Source organism: Cajanus cajan, chromosome 5, assembly GCF_000230855.2.
Source record: "Cajanus cajan strain Asha chromosome 5, NIPB_CcT2T_4, whole genome shotgun sequence".
Classification (NCBI taxonomy): Eukaryota; Viridiplantae; Streptophyta; class Magnoliopsida; order Fabales; family Fabaceae; genus Cajanus; species Cajanus cajan.
Genome location: NC_138521.1, coordinates 66,513,884 through 66,531,362, shown reverse-complemented (window position 1 = coordinate 66,531,362; position 17,479 = coordinate 66,513,884). Strand labels below are relative to the sequence as shown.

The window sequence follows — 17,479 nt, the reverse complement described above, 5'->3', positions numbered from 1 at the left end:
TCATTATCTCGTCTCAATTCAATCAAAACAACCTTCAATAATGAATTCTAACAACTACTAAGCATTAAAACTCAACAATGATTAATCACAAAACTTTCCTTATCTCAAATTGCCCAAAGATCAATAAAAGGTAAGAAAATCAAAAGTCTTCGAGGTTGATGTACAACTTTCTCTCCAACTCAAATTCTCATCTTCTAATACTTGAATCTCCAATCTCTCAACTCAATTCAAGTACAAGAAATGATTTAGAAGGGATTTGTGGAACTAAGAAGGGGAAAAAACTTCTCTAACTCCAAAGTCTCTCTCTAACTCCTTTCTAAGTTTCCTAAAGATGTGAACTTATAAAGTTCACTTCTTAAGAAAATACCTTAAATAGCATTTTCTAAACTTTGTCAACTTGACTCTAACTAAAATTCTTCAACAACTTAATCCTCAACGGTCCTTTGGTCTTTAAAGCTCTAAATCAACAATAAATACAATAATTCAACAATTACTCAACACATATCATATATTAATAAAGAAAAAACTTAAAATCACGTAATGTTATACTTATGCTTTGTTTGGGGGAAGGAGAAGAATTGAAGAGAATGGAAGAGAATAGTTAAAAATTGATTTGATAGGAAATAGATAAGAAATAGTGTAAAACTTGTAGTTATTTGGTAGAATAAAATTAGATAAAAAAATAAAGAGAAATTGATATTTAAAAAATATATTTTATATAGTTAGATTTTTATATAAAAAAATATTATTTAGACAATTACATTTTTATCCTTTACTAACTTACTATTTAGACAATAGTATATAGATAGTTTTGTCTAATTTTTTTTGTTGTTGAAAATTTTCATACAAATCCACCCAAGAGAGTGAAATTAAATTCATTTGAACCTCTATCACAATTTTCTCACAAATTCACTTAAATTATCTTCTCCAAACATATATATTTTTTAATCCCTTGACAATTCTTCTCTTTCTTCTAAAATCCTTGCTAAATAAATCATCTCACTCAAACATAGAAATTAATAAAGATCTTTTCTTTCTTCTGAAATCCTTGCTAAATCATCTCACTCAACACATAGAGATTAATAACGAGCTACATATTCATCTTCATCTTCATCATTAGTCAGCCTCTTAGAACCATCAATACTTAACAACACCCGACCTTTCTTTGGGGATCTCCAACGAATTTAATGTGAACTAAAGATTTTTTATGCACATTTAGTCTCTACCTTGACTATATCCCAATGCAAAATCATACTGAATGCAATGCGTTTAGATCTCCAATTCCGTTCGACAGCGTTTTGGGGGTTCTGGCACACGCTTTCTGGCCTTAGAACGGGAGATTCCTCTTGGATGCGGCAAAAATGTGGTCCGTTGATTTTGAGCGGGAAGGGATCCCTTGGCGAGACGGAAACGAGAGAGCTTGTTGATTTCACGAGAAAGGAAGGCAGTGGAGGAATTGGGGGCGGCGGAGGGACGGGAGCGGAGGTTGTGGAAGGCGCTGCCGGAGAGAAAGAAGTGGAGGAGAAGGAAGGGAGGAAGAAGAGGGAGGTGAGAAAGAACAATTTCAAAATTTAAAAAAAATAAAAAAAAATTAGTCTGCAATTTTAAAATCTTAATCATAAAAGATTTATTAATTAAATATCTCAATTATTTATTATTTTACTATTATATCTATGATCATCATATGATGTATAGATACATTACTTGTATTACAGGTCTTTTAGAGAATTCACCCCACGCATTATGGTAAAATCCCGCTAAACAGTAAACAACATACGTGCATGGAAGGACATGCAAGAGCATATGACAAAACAAAAAATGACTGTCATAAAAGAATATATGATGTCCATGTATACATATCAAAGGGCAAGAGATTACCGACTTCAACATGCACCACAATCTCATCTCAAAATATCCAAAATGAAACTTATGATTTCCTCTCCCCACCCCCCATAACTTATATATTTGACCCTCTAAAAAAGACAAACATTGTCACGCTTCTCTTTCCATTTTTATTTTTCAGTAAAATAGAGAAAGTGAGAATAATTAAATTATAACAGTATATTTTTCAGTAAAATAGAGAAACGGAGAATAATTAAATTATAACATAGTAGTATTTATATCTATATATAAAATAATATTTATATCTATATAAAAAAGTGACTTTTTATTTTCTTGTCCATGATTTTTTTATATTATTTTACTTATAAATTTTTAAATAATAAAAAATATATAAATAGTATTACCTTTTCTTTATTATTGGTGTACTAGAGCATCTGCAATGAAAATTGCTTATAAATAACTCCTTGTACCATATCATTGTTAAATCAGCTCTGACTCATTTTATGAGTTGCTTAAATTTTAACAGAATTGCTTATAAAAATAACTTTGCTAAAATTTAGCAACTTATAAAGTAGGTTAGAACTGATTTAACAATTATCCGATAAATAATCCCATTGCACCTAGAATGATTTTATATAATAATACAAAAGTAGAGAAAAACACCAGTGAATGGTAAAGCAGATGCAAATGACGACGAGCCTGCAGTTGACACCCTTTGTCTCTAATCTCCGACAGCGACAACTCCTAAACCCTAATTTTCCAAAGAAACATGCAACCTTCACTTGTTGCACAATCCGGAATTCAGGCCATCTTGTAACTGAGACTCAGAGCCTTGTTCACCAATTCAATCCGAAGATTCCCATAGAGGAAGCCGTTACTCCCCCAACATCATGGTACACTGACCCTTCTTTCTTCTGCCATGAGCTCGATCGTGTCTTCTATAGAGGCTGGCAAGTTGTGGGTCAGTTTTATTCTTCCCAAAGATTTAACCTTTTTTATCCTTCTTTTCTCGGGTATTTTTGTTTTGCTTTCCTGACCCTGCTGGGGAATAAAGATGAAAACACATTTAGATTTAGAGTTTCAATCCAATAAAAATAATTAGTTTCGATGCTTGAAAAAGAAAAAAAATTGATTATTTATTTTTATGATGTTTATTGTATGGTGAAACACCTTTGCAGGAAAGAAAGATGGTGACTGAGGATATGAAACTGAGTATATTACTTTCTTTTGATTTGTAGGTCCACTTCATCTACGTTTTAGTGCGTGTTTGGTTTTGATTTATGAACGTGATTTTTCTTTCTCTCTCCACGTTTACAATCAAATTTACGTGGAAGCTTGAATTTTGCTTCCTGTAAACGTGAATTTTCATATCATATTAATCTCTAAAACTAAGAATTTGTAAAGTAAACTGTGTAACTAAAATGGTAATATTAATATATAATCAGGAAATAAAATGAGAGTAAGTAATTAATTTCAAAGACTTATTTTACATTCTAATAATTTATTTGGAAATATCTTAATTTTAAGGATTTATATGATAATACCTTCCAAATTCAGGAACTAATGTGAGGGTTTACTGTAAACGATAATCTCTGCTTGCACATATGATCCTTCCTGTTTTGTAGTAAAACTAGGGAGTGAGACCTAGTTCTAGACATTGCAAAGTGCTATTTGAATTATGTCTTCTACAATTTACCTTATCGAATTTTTCGTCAGCCAAAAATTCTCATGTTTCACTCAAATTTTCTTAGCAGGTTCCACGGAGCAGATAAAGGATTCCCGTGACTTTTTCACTGGAAGGTTTATTATTATTATTATTATTATTATTATTATTCCAATTCATCTATTTTATCTTCAACAGAAATACATCAACTCAAGTTCATTTTGTAATTTGTTGTTTTTATATGAGTTGTTAACAAAGTTGTCTAATTGAAGCTTCTGAGAACCAAGTGGAGATTAAATATTGCAGACTAGGAGATGTGGAATATGTGGTCTGTCGAGATGACAGTGGCATGGTCCGCGCCTTTCACAATGTCTGTCGTCATCATGCCTCTATTCTTGCATCTGGAAGTGGAAACAAGTCCTGCTTTGTCTGCCCTTATCATGTGAGTTTACCAACAGTGGTAAACATGCACATTTGCATTTATTTTGATTCTCTGGTTTATATTATGATCCTTGTGAGGTTGAAAACACAATTGTCAAGCTTTCCTTCATGGATAATGGGTGTTAATTTTTTTATCATGATTTGATCTTTCTCATTACAAGTTTCTATTTTTTCTTCCTTTTATTTCCCTTTGTTTTTGAAACTTAGCTATTGAAAGACAATGATTTCTGCAGGGGTGGACATATGGATTCAATGGAGCACTTCTTAAGGCAACTAGAATATCGGGAATGCGAAATTTTAATGTAAATGTATGCAGATATGTTCTGTCATAAGTTACTTGTACTATATATTTCTTAGAGAGAAAAAGTCAACTGATTTCTCTGCGATGATGAAGGTTAGAATTTTGGCCTTTTACCAATCAAAGTAGCTATCTGGGGGCCTTTTGTTCTTCTCAATTTGGATAAAGAGAGTCTTTCTCAAAAGGAAGTTGATATTCATGGTGTGTCAAAAGAATGGCTTGGTAGCTGTTCGGAATTTCTGAGCACCAATGGAGTTGATTCTTCACTAAGTTATGTTTGTAGACGTGAATACACGGTTGAATGCAATTGGAAGGTGTGAATTGACTCTGTGCTTCATTTTTCTTTATAATATGTGAACAAAAATTTTACCAGATTTATAAACCTTCACCCTCACTTATGTTGGTAAACCTGTTTGTTTTATCTCACCGGTGGACATTCTCTACAAGAAGTTTTAAACAACGTCAATTGTTTATTATTCTATACAATGTTATTTGTTTGTCTGTTTATTTATTTATTTATTTTTATGTATGATTCAAGGAGGTGCTAGGGCTTTCGTAATTTTGGGTCTTCTTTTGCAGGTTTTCTGTGATAACTACTTAGATGGTGGCTATCATGTGCCATATGCACATAAAGGCCTTGCATCTGGTCTTAAGATGGATTCGTATGCTATCACAGTATGCTCCTTTGCTATCTTTTAAAAAATCTCTTCATTTTACATGCTATCGTACTGTATAGCATGAAAAATCGAGTCATGTAGATGTTTTTCTAAACCCTTGTTACACGTAAATTTCATCATTTCTACTCCAACCAGAATAAAGAATACTCTTTATCTTCGTAGGTCAGTCTATTATCTAAAACAATTTGCTACATTGAGCTAAAACAATAGAATACTTTTGGAATTGGATTTTCAATTGTTATTTGTTACCAGAGATTTATGATATACTAAAGGATGGTTATGATTGAAACAGATGTTTGAAAGGGTTAGCATCCAAAGTTGTGAAGGCAGCTCAGAGAAGAGCAAAGAGAATTATGATAGAGTTGGAAAAAAAGCTATATATGCTTTTATTTACCCGAACTTCATGATTAATAGGTGCTTGCTTTATTGTTTACGCAATTGATCGATCAAAATTCAGTCATATTTATTTAAACAACAATTTTGGTATATCTCCTTCATAGGTATGGACCTTGGATGGACACCAATCTTGTGGTTCCACTAGGACCCAACAAATGTCAAGTAATATTTGATTACTATCTTGAACACTCTCTGAAGGTAATTTGTAGTGATTTAAGCATATGCCTGATATTGTATCCATGATTCCGAATTGCACTAAGGATAAAAAGATCTGCTTCCTTGTATTGGTTCTCTTTTGGACCATTAGCTGGAAATTTTATTTGCTGGCATATTTTATTGACAACCGACAAGTAATTATGGGTGATGTACTAAAACACACATTTTCTTGCTTTGATGGATTCGGTGTAGAACGTAGTCAAGACTTTAATTAATACTATTTTTCAGAAATTAATTCAGGATTTATGCTCATATTGATGGCTCCATTCCTTATAGGATTGAGCTTTTCAGTTTCTGGGTTTTCACTCCATAAAATCAGTGAGGTTAGAGAATAAATAAATACTTGTTAAAACAATTGCAGTCAATTTAAAACACTGATGCCTACTGACTTCTCTTTGACTGAGCAGGATGACACAGATTTCATAGAAAAAAGCTTGCAAGATAGTGAGGAAGTGCAGGTAAAAGCATTGGTTTTGCAGATTTGATTAGAAATTTTCCTCAAGTCGCAATATACCCACAATTTGATTGTTGATGTGCAGATAGAAGATATTGTGCTGTGTCAGGGTGTCCAGAAGGGCCTCCAGTCCCCAGCATATTCAGTGGGCAGATATGCTCCAACAGTTGAGCAGGCCATGCACCATTTTCATTGTCTGCTCTATGAAGACCTAACCAAATAAGCAGAGACCAATACTTGCACTAGCCATTTGTCTGAATTTGCAATTGATGCATGGCGTGCAAATACACCGATACTTGCACTAGCCATTTGTCTGAATATGCAATTGATGCATGGAGTGCAAATTCATCTTGAGAATTTTCTTATTTCAATCAAATATAAAAAGTCATTTAAACTTTTAAAAAAGTCTATTTATATATATAAAAAAAAAGGTCAGATTTAAATTTTTAGAAAAGTCTTTTAGACCTGATAGATCAGTCTATTTATTAATATAATATAATAAAAAATTAATATATATATATATATATATTATTAAAATATAAATAAATAAATTTATAAAAAAATTATCAATATTTGAATTATTTTTTATATAATTATTTTTTTATTATAAGTTTATAAAATCTATGTATGAGTGTATATCAACATATATGATTATATATAAATTATTCTTTTAATAAAAAATGATTTAATTTTTCTTTTATATTTCTTTAAAATTTAAATCTATAGAGTAAAGTATATTTTAAAAATAATTTTGTTGATTTTTAAAAATTAAGTTTATTAACCTAATTAACATTAATAATTTAAATAAGCTAATAGGTCAAAGTAATGATTATATATTCAAAGTTTGATTTGATTTATTTTCATTTCTAGTCGTGGCCTTGCGAATCTCATCTAACTCTTTAGCTGTTTGGAATGACCAATTAACATTGTGGTGATTTTTCTAAAAGAATATCTTTAAATAAATTTCTCTAAAATACTTTTAGAAAAAAATGAAATAAACATTTATGTAAGTTAAAAACAAGTTTATAAATAAGTTTAAAGAAACTCATATTTCTATAAAACATCAAATAAAAAGAAGCTAAATTGAAATATAGATCAACATGTCACACTGAAAATACACTGGGGGTTAAAATAGACTAGTTGAAATTCCGTATATAACAAATCTAACCTTGTTAGAACCTAAGTATAAAACAAATCCAAATCCAACCTCTGTACAACTAGTATACTATTTTCCATCACCAGAAGAATGTAGGTAAACATGCCAATAAATGAGACGGCAAGGAGAATGAATCAGCAAGACGTCTATATTTGATTCTGTTGAGAAGGCTCAGATCCCCGCCTTGATCATTCAGGAAGACATCTTCGGAAAATGTTACAGTGTTGAAGACATTTTCGGAAAAAGTTACTGAGTTGAGCCTTTGGTACTGGTATCCGTTTTCCAACCACCGCAAGAGGCCAGCTGAGAGAATGGGGAAAGAGAAGGGGAAGAATTACAGTTAGCATGCGTTCACAGGGCGAGTAAAGTATTAAAAACAATCAAGGCCCTACCAGTTTCATCAAAAGCAATCCCCAATAAAAACTCAGAAGAAAATAGCATGCAAAGAGCAAGATACACTATGAATTTGTGTACGTGTGATCATCAACTGACCTGATAAATCCTATAATAACAGAAATGAGCCACTGCTTCCAAGTCAGCTTGACTGTTTTAGTGAACTTTCCAAGAAATTCAATGATGACAATCTGAAAACGATTAACAAAGTTTATGGTAGCCCTACTAATATATTATAAATAAAAGCAAACAACGAGAGACTTTTAACAAGACTAACTCATGTGCTCAACACCATGGGCCACCTGTATATACCCTAGAAGGGAGAGGAGGAATAGGGGCAGTTTGGGAAGTGGAATGGAGGAATCAGTTATGCATGTCTCAAACAGAGGGGGTACTAGTTGGCAGCAGGTTACTGGAGAGGATGATGCAGCAATATGGGGGGCCACGAGTATAAAAGGAATGGAGGGTAGTGCAAGGGGTGTACATTTGGGTAGTTTTGGGGTCACTAATGCCATGGGGCAGAGAAGGCACTAATTCTCTTGAGAATTTTTCTTTTACCTTTCTGCATCTAAATTTTCTACTATTTCCATTGTAATCTGAACTTCGTTCTGCACAAACTTACTACCGTTTCTATAGTAATATCATTATCTATTGCTAACCTGAAGCACAACAGTTACTCCCACTATCCCCATAAAGAGGTAGTTTCTTGTGACTCCGTTGAATATGTTGAGTTTATCTGGCTTTCGGGCATTAAATTCATTAAAGACCTGCAGTTTTGGAAGAACATTTTCTTTTCCATTATTTAAATTAAAATCAAAATAAAATAGTGCAATTATAAAAGGGCTACCAATATAACTGAATACAAGGTGAAGAATGAATTGGGCATGCATCCATAACCATTTTCTAACATCAAAAGGATTTAACAGCAATGAAGAACAGAGGAATCCAACGGTGATACGAGAGTAATAAAAATCAAAAAGAAAATATGAAAGAAAATGGAAAGTGCAAGAAAATATGTGGTAGACTTTATTTCTATCAATGAACTCGAATCATTCATGGAGGTCCTGAGACTCTCCACTCGACAACTTCTCACTGACTAACTCCCCTATTCCCCTCTTTATTTATACTGTGTTTACAAAATACCCTGCAAGCCCCATTATCAATACTCCCCCCTAAAGCTTTCACCTTGTCATCATCTTGCCTTGATCTCTTGGAAGGCCAGCAATAAAATCCATTTAGATCACTCCAAATCTGTGTTGGAGTTGGCAAAAGTTGAACTAATCCTATCGGAGCCAGTGTTTGATACTAGTTCTGCTGACAGATAATGACATTAAGCAATGCTTTATTGCATGCCTTTCATCATTCCGGTACAATAGTTGAGATCACTCCTAATCTGTGCTGGAGTTGGCAAAAGTTGAACCAATCCTATCGGAGCCAGTGTTTGATATTAGTTCTGCTGACAGATAATGACATTAAGCAATGTATTATTGCATGTCTTTCATCATTCCGGTACAATAGATCCTTTTAAACATCCTGAACACACCTGCACAACCCCCTCGTGGGAAGCTGTGAAACTCATTCAATATTTGAGGAATCCGTGAAAAACTGCTCGGTAGATCTAGCCTTCCTTTATGATACAGTTTTCCAGCTTGCAAGGTATATTCCAGGTAACTATGAGGATGCCCAGTTGACAAGGTACATTTCGACTTGCCTCCAACTCCTCTTGTATAACTAGTCCTGAAGAGCAGGATCAGATTCCACTTTTCCCATTACGATCATTCTTCTTGCACTCACTCAAGGATGCAAACATAATCTGTCTTGACAAGGCATCGGCAGCCTTGTTCTCATATCCCTGTTTACATTGAATTTCAAAATCAAATCCCAACAGTTTTGAGGTCCATTTATGTTGCTCTACTGCTCACAGCTTCTTCAATTAAGAATCTTAGACTTCTTTGATCTTATTTTGATTATTAAATGCCTCCCCATTTGATAATGCTTTCACTTTAAACTGTAAATACCAATTTTAAAATCGGATCAGTTATTAAATCAGTAGATCAGAAGTTGAATTGATAGGTCACTAATTGAATCTCATGCTTAGTCTTTATTAAATTTTTTTTTAAAATATTAATGTCACTTATATTTCTTTTTAACATGATAGATGAGAGTCATGAGACACAACACTATCTCCATGGATTGAACCGGTTTGAGTTGTGACCCTCCAAATACATGAATGGTTGAATTGAAGGCTCACGCTGGTTGGATTGTTGGGTCCCAGTTCAATCGGTCTGACTGCCTAGTCTTGGCCAATGTTAAAACACTAGTAAATACTATTGTCATCAACTTCGTTTCATATACAGATTTTCTCTCAGACAAGGGTTGACTAAGAAGTGCAAGTGGACTGTTATCTTGTGGGAATACTGCCCCTATATCTTTGCTGGATGCATTGAATTATACTGCAAAGGTTTTGCATAAGTTTAGTAACACTGAAGTAAGAAGAATTATTATGGGTGCCTTCAAATCTTCAAATGCCCAATTAGCTCCTTGACTCCAATCGAAATATCCTTCATAAGCAATTCTGTCAAGGGCCTTGTAAATGCCGCATAACCTACAAAATCTTCTAAAATATTCCATCCCATGCGTCCCAAAAAGTGATTCAACATCTCTTAGAGTAAGCCATTTCATGGTATCCAAACATTCCATACCCAATATTACATCCCCTCATCTATAAGTAAAAAATTTCTGAAATTTCACATCCTTGCAAACTTCTTGTGTTTGGTCTCGTAATTTCATCTCCTAGTTTGACCCAATATTATGTTCTGTCTTACACAGGAAAACCCAAAGCTGCCACTGTCTCCTTAGCAATGAAATTACGAGATGCTCCGCTATCAACTAGTATCATGGTCTTGTGACTTTGAATCTCACCCACAATTAGGAGCGTTCCTTGAGGTAACTCCAGCCATACTTTTTGGGTCTAATTGAACTGGTTTGCCTTCCCATTCAATGATTTCGTCCTTCTCTCCTTGCCATTGAACTGTAATCTTATTTAGTTCCCTATAATTTACACAAAATCTTCATGTGACATCTTTTTCCCCCCACTAATATGATAGGGCTAAAATAGGGGTTTGCACTTCGTCTGATAGTTCCCACCTTCCCATTCAAAGATTTCATTCTTCTCTCCTTCTCCCTGAACTCTGCGCCACAAGTTCACCATGCCCCTCTGATCTGAATTTCCCCAATTTTTCAAGAATTTCACGAATTGCTCCTTCAGTGCTTCTTAACCTTGCCTCCATCAATGCTCTCGCTGTTCCAACTCCTCTTCCATCTGCATATGCCAATCTTAAAGGCTCCCCTCCGAGGATTTTATTCTGTTCTCCATCCGTTTCTTGACCATTAGCCTTTATCTCAACCGGCTTGGGAACCAAGCAATACAAGAGTAACAAGAAGCGAAAGGAAGATACGGGTCATTGATGGAGGTTCCGAGCTCTCCCCTAAACAATTTCTCAACCTACTAACTCCCTTAATCCCTTGATTTCTTTATTTGTAACATTGGCTTTAAATTTATTCCCTGCATACCTCTCTATCTTCCTCGTGTACACCTTAATAAGTGGTCTACTATCAAAAGTCCTTCGGGCAAGAACAATATGCCGTAACAATCAAGCAACAGATACGTTACTCTACTATGGCAGAGGGAATTCATCTGAAATTGCTTCTGGACCACCTTTTGTTAGTATAAACTACATGTGGATGAGTAAAATTAGTTTGTTTCCCCCAAAACAAAACAAAAAAGATGCAGTAAACAAATCACTAAAAACAACTGAACTTAACAATTTCTAATGTATTATGAAAGCAATTAACAATTTCCAAGTGTTATACACCATAAAAACACCAAAAGCCATTTGAGAATAAATGAATAATAAAGATCGTAAAAGGAAGAGCTCAACCACAATTATAATAGAAAATAAAATAGACAATAACTATCATCTTTAAAGACATAATATTCCTTTGTTTTATAATTTATTTAGTTAAATTGGCAATTCTATTTAAAAGTTTCTATTATATCTAAAATAATATTTTGTTTACAACTAAGTTATAAGTATTTCTGCAGATTTTAATCCAATTAAGTGCCCTAAATTAACAGATAGATGGAAAATTCTTGGTTTCACCAATATTGTCCCCATGTAGTGACCTGCTACAAAAGCTTAGAGTTTTGTAATTTCCCATTAATTGGTGACGACAAGGACTTACTTGACAAAGAACAAATGCGTTGAATATCAGAGTGTTTTTCACTTTGATTGCAGAGCGGTTGGGCTCATCCCTCAAACCCAGTATGCTTGTCCCTCGGAAATTAAGTATAAGCAAGACAGACACTTGGTACATTGCCTGAAAGGTTCCAACCAGTATTGATGATTTTGACACAGCAGAAATAATATGGCATAAGTAATGCTTTATATTTTATTCATTAGTTGGTTGCTTGTGACTTAGCCAACGTGAAAATAAAATTCCTGCCAGCTTCAATGGCAACAAGGGTGCCACTAAATGAGAAACAGAATTCACCTGCATTAGCAGATTCCTCCACATAATATTTGACACAAGAGGTTCTCTGTAAAGCAAAAAAGATGCTGTCAATTTCATAACACAGAAACCATTACAAACATAGGTTCGGCATCTGATGTTCTGGTAATGGAGCTTCAACAGTAGGTCCATTGTACACAAGCGCGTTATGTAAAATCCATGCAAGAATAACAAATTCAACATTCACTAGCATCTTTATAGCTTTTGGCTGCTGGTTACTTTTGGAGGGATTCACAAAGCTTTTTACTTGTGTCAATGTGTTAATACTTTAATTGTAACCTGCTGTTTTGCTACTAGTGAAGGATATATCACTTGGATCTTGTGCATTATTCTTGCTTGAATTTTCCTTCTTTCATTGAAAAGAAACACTAAAAACAACCAAAAGAAAAGAAAGAAAAATTGACCTTCGACCCATTGGATGTTGATCCATCAGTTCATTGGTTGGTGGTTCAGTTGCCAAGGCTAATGCTCCAAGAGTATCCATGATAAGATTTACCCAGAGAAGCTGATGACAAATTAATGAAGTTATAGTTCACAAGGATAGCCTTCCGAATAAATGAGGGAACACAAACCAGTAAAAGACAAACAGAAAGCAAACCTGTACTGTATTTAGTGGGATATCACCGGTGGAAAATGCTGCAACAACATTTATAACAAGTGCTGCTATATTGACTGTAAGCTGAAACTGGATAAATTTCTGAATATTTGCATATACAGATCGCCCCCATTTGACAACCTGGATTGGCAAAAGAAATTGAAAGGCACTACCACTTATGCTTCAAAGTTCAAACATCAATTCATAATCAGCTTTACACAAAATAATATCTGGGGCTATGAAATGCATCTTAATTCTATATAAACATCTCACAAAAGTATTAAAAAAATTATAATTCTACACTTCAAGTAATGCCAGAAACAGTCCTTCAAGAGGTAGATGTTAAACACGTGTCATTGAGTAAGAACAGTTCAAAATCCCATAAATAAGAAATGAGGACTAACCTTCACAACTGAAGCAAAATTGTCATCTAAAATAATGATATCAGAGCTCTCTTTAGCAACTTCTGTGCCTTGGATACCCATTGCAAGACCAATATCGGCCTAAACCCCAAAAATACAGAGTCACAAACACAACCATGAAAACAAAAACTTTTTTACATAATTTGAACCAAAAAATGTAAGTCAGAACCGTAGGTACTAGATTCGAATTTCTAATACAATATGACATTGGCATAGCAATGACAATGTTGGCATCAGTTATACTCACCTATTGTACCATTATAATTAGTCATCATCTTAACTTGTATCTAAGATAAAAGTAAAAGCACAAGCCCCAAAAACATAAGAAATGCCTTGCGAACCTCATGTAGTGCGGGAGCATCATTTGTTCCGTCTCCGGTTACAGCCACAACATGTCCGTTTCTCCTCAATGCTTGCACAAGCAAAAGCTTGTCATTAGGAGATGACCGCCCCATAACCTATTACATAGCCTCGACACTTAATCTCATTGGCCAAGTAGTTACATCACTAAAGCTGTTATAGAAGTTGGATCATACCAATATCTTTTCAACGATTTCTGCTCTCCTTTCATCTGTCATGGATCGAAATACTTTTCCTTCGATGATGGTTGTCTCTGTGGCATCAGAAATTGAAAGTATTCCACATTCCATAGCAATTGCTTTTGCAGTTTTAACGTTGTCACCAGTGACCATTTTTAACTGGGATTAGAAATCCAAACCAAGAAAATTAGTACTTTTCATAAGTAGAAATCTGGATATGCCTAGCATACTGATTTCTTAACCTAATCAGTGCTCATTTTGCAGGATATTAAAGATCAGATGAACCTATAAAAGAAAAATAGGCCATTGCATCTTCGTCATATCAAAAGCATTGACATGTTTTTAAATATTTTTAAAAAAATCAATTCACATAAATGGTACTCACTACTATCTTAAATCCGTTCTTTTACATCTAATAATTAGTGTGTTAAAACTTAAACCCCTCGCGTTCTCAAGGTTTACCCTCTACAAGAAACATAATAACTAATAGTGTGTTTGGTTTAAAGTTCAACGTGAAAAAGTTTCCGTTGAACGTGAAAGTAACAAAATGTTACATTTTAGTTCTGTGTTTGGGTAAGTGTGAAATCCCCGGTGCAACTACCACATGTACAATGTAGTAAGACTGCATTATAATCAATATAATGCAATAAAGCTCAATTTGCTTAAACAGTCAAGTTTTCCACCACTAATAAGAAAAGTTGCGATACATGCAAAGATTCAATAAATTGTAGTTTTATTTTGTGAAATGATTTTTAATAAAATAAATACAAATCTACGGTGCATGGATTAAATTGCACCAGATACGGAAATTTTAAAAAATCTAGGGTTTGGGTACATTAAGCAAAACCTAATACATAAATTAAGAAAAGAAATTATACATAAACACAATTAAATTGTATAAATAATAAAGAAATATAAATAAGCATAATTTATAACATAAAAGGAACTAAATTCTTCAAAACAACAAAAAGAAATCATAAGAAAAAACTACAACTTGTAATTATCCATAAATCAATATTATAACACCTATGTATGACTGTAATATTATACTTTAACTGTTTCAATCTCATAATTTCTTTTATCAATCAATATTATAAGAAGAATCGCTCTAAATTTAGTTTAATAAGAGAAAGAGTAGCAACTTCAAGAAAGTCAATAAATAAGATGTATTTAACTCATAAATCATTAGATACTTTTTATGAATGTCAATTAAATATTTAAAGTAAATTGCTCCTTAAAATGAATCTCATTCATCTTAAAATGATTCATAATGACCAATTTGGATGAGTTATACTTGATACTCACAGGTGATAGATTCAGGAGGTCAAGAACAAAGAGTGTCTTATGTCAAACACAAACAAGGATACATAACAAAAACATGAATGATAGCAAGTAAAATATAAGAAGAAAAAAAATATTTTATTTTATTTTTTCACTAAAGGACAATTCTTTTATTTATCAGACCAAGGGTGCACATATAGCTAGCAAAATGGGATCCACCTGATCCAACACGCCATCAACCCAACTAAAGCAGGGTGGGTCAACTTAAAGGTGGGTTGAAAAATATAACCCATCTCATTTAAAGACAGGTTGACAAATCAAATAATAAAAATGGGTTGATTGTGAAATGGTGGGTTCACAAGTTAACTTATCAAAACCCACTAAAAAAATTCAAAATAAAAGAAAATTTTTTAAAATACTAATTTATTATTTTAACACATCAATCATTATATGTTTATTTTAATTATAAAAAAATAAATTCATTTATATATACATTAAAAAAAATGGTAGAGCTCTCGAATTCTTGTTCCAAAAAACATTCAGAAAGATTAAAATATTAACTTAAATTATAAAATATTAAGTTAAATAATTATTTAATAATAAATTTATTAAAAACTATTAATATTTTAAGATTTGGACGATGTTTCGAACGAAAATTATCACAACTCATACACTAAATATTGATAGATTAGACAAGTCAACTCGGCCAACCTGCTCCACCCCACCTTTAACCCGCTAGGTTGGCAGGGTGGATTGAACTACTTAACCGACTTCGCAATTTTGGCGAATTGATTTAGCAGGTTCAATGTCCCCTAGGTGCAAACTTAATATTTACCCCCATAAGTACCTAACATTTTCTTTTTCGGAAAATGTGTTTGGTACATATCTGGTACGTATCCACGAATACTCAACGTGTATCGGGTACAAGTACATACCAAATATGTGTACAACATGACTTTAAGAGTACCCATGCTTGAGATTTTAGATAACAGCATTGTTGTAGGTGAAACAATATTCTCTCTTGTTTTCTATTATAAGCAACAACTAAAAAGACACATTTTTTATTTTTAAATATAAACAAATTTTTAACTATTGTCTCGTTTAATGATATTTTTTTAAAATGATTTTTGAATCTTCTGATCAAACATTATTTTAATACTTGCAAGAATGTATTTTAGAAATACTGGCCCGGTGTTTCAAGACAAGTCTTATAATCACTTAATCAAGAGGTATGAACATTTATAATAAAGACAGTTTAGAAAGAATATTATAAAATTAATAAAATTTTATATAGTTAACTAATTTTTTTAGTACGTGTGAAATCAATTTTTTTATTTATAATAGAGAGAGAGTATGTCTCTATCAGTACTGTCAGGGGCCTATTTACCAGCTGGCAACTTCAGCAGCTTTCTTCCAGCAATCAGCTCAGGATCACAGAAAAAAAATGGAGTGTACTCTGGATTAGATTGGGTGTTCACTATTAGGATATCTGCGGTCTCACAAAATTAAAACTTGGTTTGTCGAATTAAAAACATCAATGGATAGGTGAGTGACAATAACCAGTGAGGTTGTAGAAGATCAATTGGAAAGGAACAGCAAGAATGTTTAGGTAACTTCCGAGGTGGATAATCAGATTATGCATGGGTACTACTAAAGTCGTGTCATATATGTACTGGCTAAGCCATGATGATGTCACCCCAGGTTCCTTCATATAAGGAAATTCTAACTGATTCATTGGTGATTTCTGTATCTTATATTCTTGATGAGCATGTCAGACAATGAAGACTGTAGAGGATTATAAGTTATAACCTTGCCCAATAATAGAAGCCTCAAGAAGAGCATGCAAAACTCCGTAAGGAAAAATAGTCACTTGACTATCCTCTAGTGTAACTGTTTGGGGTTTCAATTTTCTCAAGATTCGCAAGGAGCAGCTTTGACAAAAAGAAGAGAGTTAATGCCAGTGAATTTAGGGCACACTTGAGTGAATAACTTAAATAAGCACTTATTCAGTAAAATCTTATCAAATGAGAGCTTGATCGATAAGCTCAAAAAAGAGTTAATTTTTATAGGTTTCTCCGTGAAGCTTATTCAAATAAGCTCTCACAGGCGCCCCTAAGAATACATTACTTTTGGAAAGAAAAAAAAACCTTGGGCACTTAGCGGTACTAAACTACAAATAGAGTAATATAATATAACAACTGTACTGTAACATGTTATACTTGTCTCAATGACCTAAGTCTCTTAATGGATCAACATCAAAAGCATGTATCAGTACCTCAACTCCAGCCTTTTTGCAAAGCTGCACTGCATCTTTGACACCAGGTCGACAAGGATCCTGCATATCAATGCATAATTGATACAAGACAAATAGTTAGAACATATTGACATAATACAAAATAAAACGTATAAGTCGTGCAACAAAGAGTAAGGCCCTTTAAGAACGATAATTGACTCTAAACAAGATGTACCAGATAAAGAATGACAATTGGGAAAATTATAAACAATAGCGGTAACGAGTATAAAATCAGGATAAC

At 33.3% G+C, this 17,479-nt stretch overlaps 2 protein-coding genes across 12 annotated transcripts in view; one reads left to right on the top strand and one right to left on the bottom strand.

Annotated features, from left to right (window-relative positions):
• Positions 1 to 2,492: 2,492 nt before the first annotated feature.
• Positions 2,493 to 6,344, top strand: LOC109811005 (choline monooxygenase, putative (CMO-like)). Of its 8 annotated transcripts, none has more exons than XR_002240807.3 (11): positions 2,493 to 2,803; positions 3,594 to 3,642; positions 3,812 to 3,947; positions 4,180 to 4,254; positions 4,346 to 4,558; positions 4,824 to 4,919; positions 5,214 to 5,335; positions 5,422 to 5,515; positions 5,810 to 5,856; positions 5,941 to 5,991; positions 6,073 to 6,161. XR_002240807.3 is itself a non-coding variant. In XM_020374632.3 (10 exons), the coding sequence occupies exons 1-10, from the start codon at positions 2,512 to 2,514 to the stop codon at positions 6,208 to 6,210; spliced, it is 1,260 nt and encodes a 419-aa protein (XP_020230221.1). In that variant the 5' UTR covers positions 2,494 to 2,511; the 3' UTR covers positions 6,211 to 6,344. The 8 variants fall into 8 exon arrangements, 3 of the variants coding, with proteins under 3 accessions (XP_020230221.1, XP_020230220.1, XP_020230219.1); XR_002240808.3 differs by having other exon boundaries at positions 5,762 to 5,856; XR_014434216.1 differs by having other exon boundaries at positions 5,810 to 5,991; positions 6,073 to 6,272.
• Positions 6,345 to 7,037: 693 nt separating this feature from the next.
• LOC109811031 (calcium-transporting ATPase 10, plasma membrane-type) overlaps positions 7,038 to 17,479 on the bottom strand; it is a 29,911-nt gene continuing 19,469 nt past the window's right edge. For 3 of the 4 annotated variants that reach the window (XM_083075710.1, XM_020374667.3, XM_083075711.1), the window contains 11 exons: positions 17,221 to 17,280; positions 13,662 to 13,823; positions 13,467 to 13,583; positions 13,108 to 13,206; positions 12,707 to 12,844; positions 12,513 to 12,613; positions 12,091 to 12,136; positions 11,782 to 11,916; positions 8,196 to 8,303; positions 7,636 to 7,727; positions 7,038 to 7,446 (listed from right to left, as the gene is read on the bottom strand). In XM_083075710.1, the coding sequence (XP_082931836.1) occupies positions 7,332 to 7,446; positions 7,636 to 7,727; positions 8,196 to 8,303; positions 11,782 to 11,916; positions 12,091 to 12,136; positions 12,513 to 12,613; positions 12,707 to 12,844; positions 13,108 to 13,206; positions 13,467 to 13,583; positions 13,662 to 13,823; positions 17,221 to 17,280 (1,173 nt within the window). In that variant the 3' untranslated portion in view covers positions 7,038 to 7,331. Of the gene's footprint in view, positions 7,447 to 7,635; positions 7,728 to 8,195; positions 8,304 to 8,539; positions 9,389 to 11,781; positions 11,917 to 12,090; positions 12,137 to 12,512; positions 12,614 to 12,706; positions 12,845 to 13,107; positions 13,207 to 13,466; positions 13,584 to 13,661; positions 13,824 to 17,220; positions 17,281 to 17,479 lie in introns of those variants that run through there. The other variant, XM_083075712.1, reaches the window with a different exon arrangement.

Excerpts from the sequence above, each read along its gene's own strand:
- LOC109811005 (XM_020374630.3), top strand. The coding sequence starts at position 2,512 with ATGGTAAAGCAGATGCAAATGACGACGAGCCTGCAGTTGACACCCTTT. Across the intron at positions 4,559-4,823 it reads CGGTTGAATGCAATTGGAAG|GTTTTCTGTGATAACTACTT; the intron begins GTGTGAATTGAC and ends CTTCTTTTGCAG. Across the intron at positions 5,336-5,421 it reads CCGAACTTCATGATTAATAG|GTATGGACCTTGGATGGACA; the intron begins GTGCTTGCTTTA and ends TCTCCTTCATAG.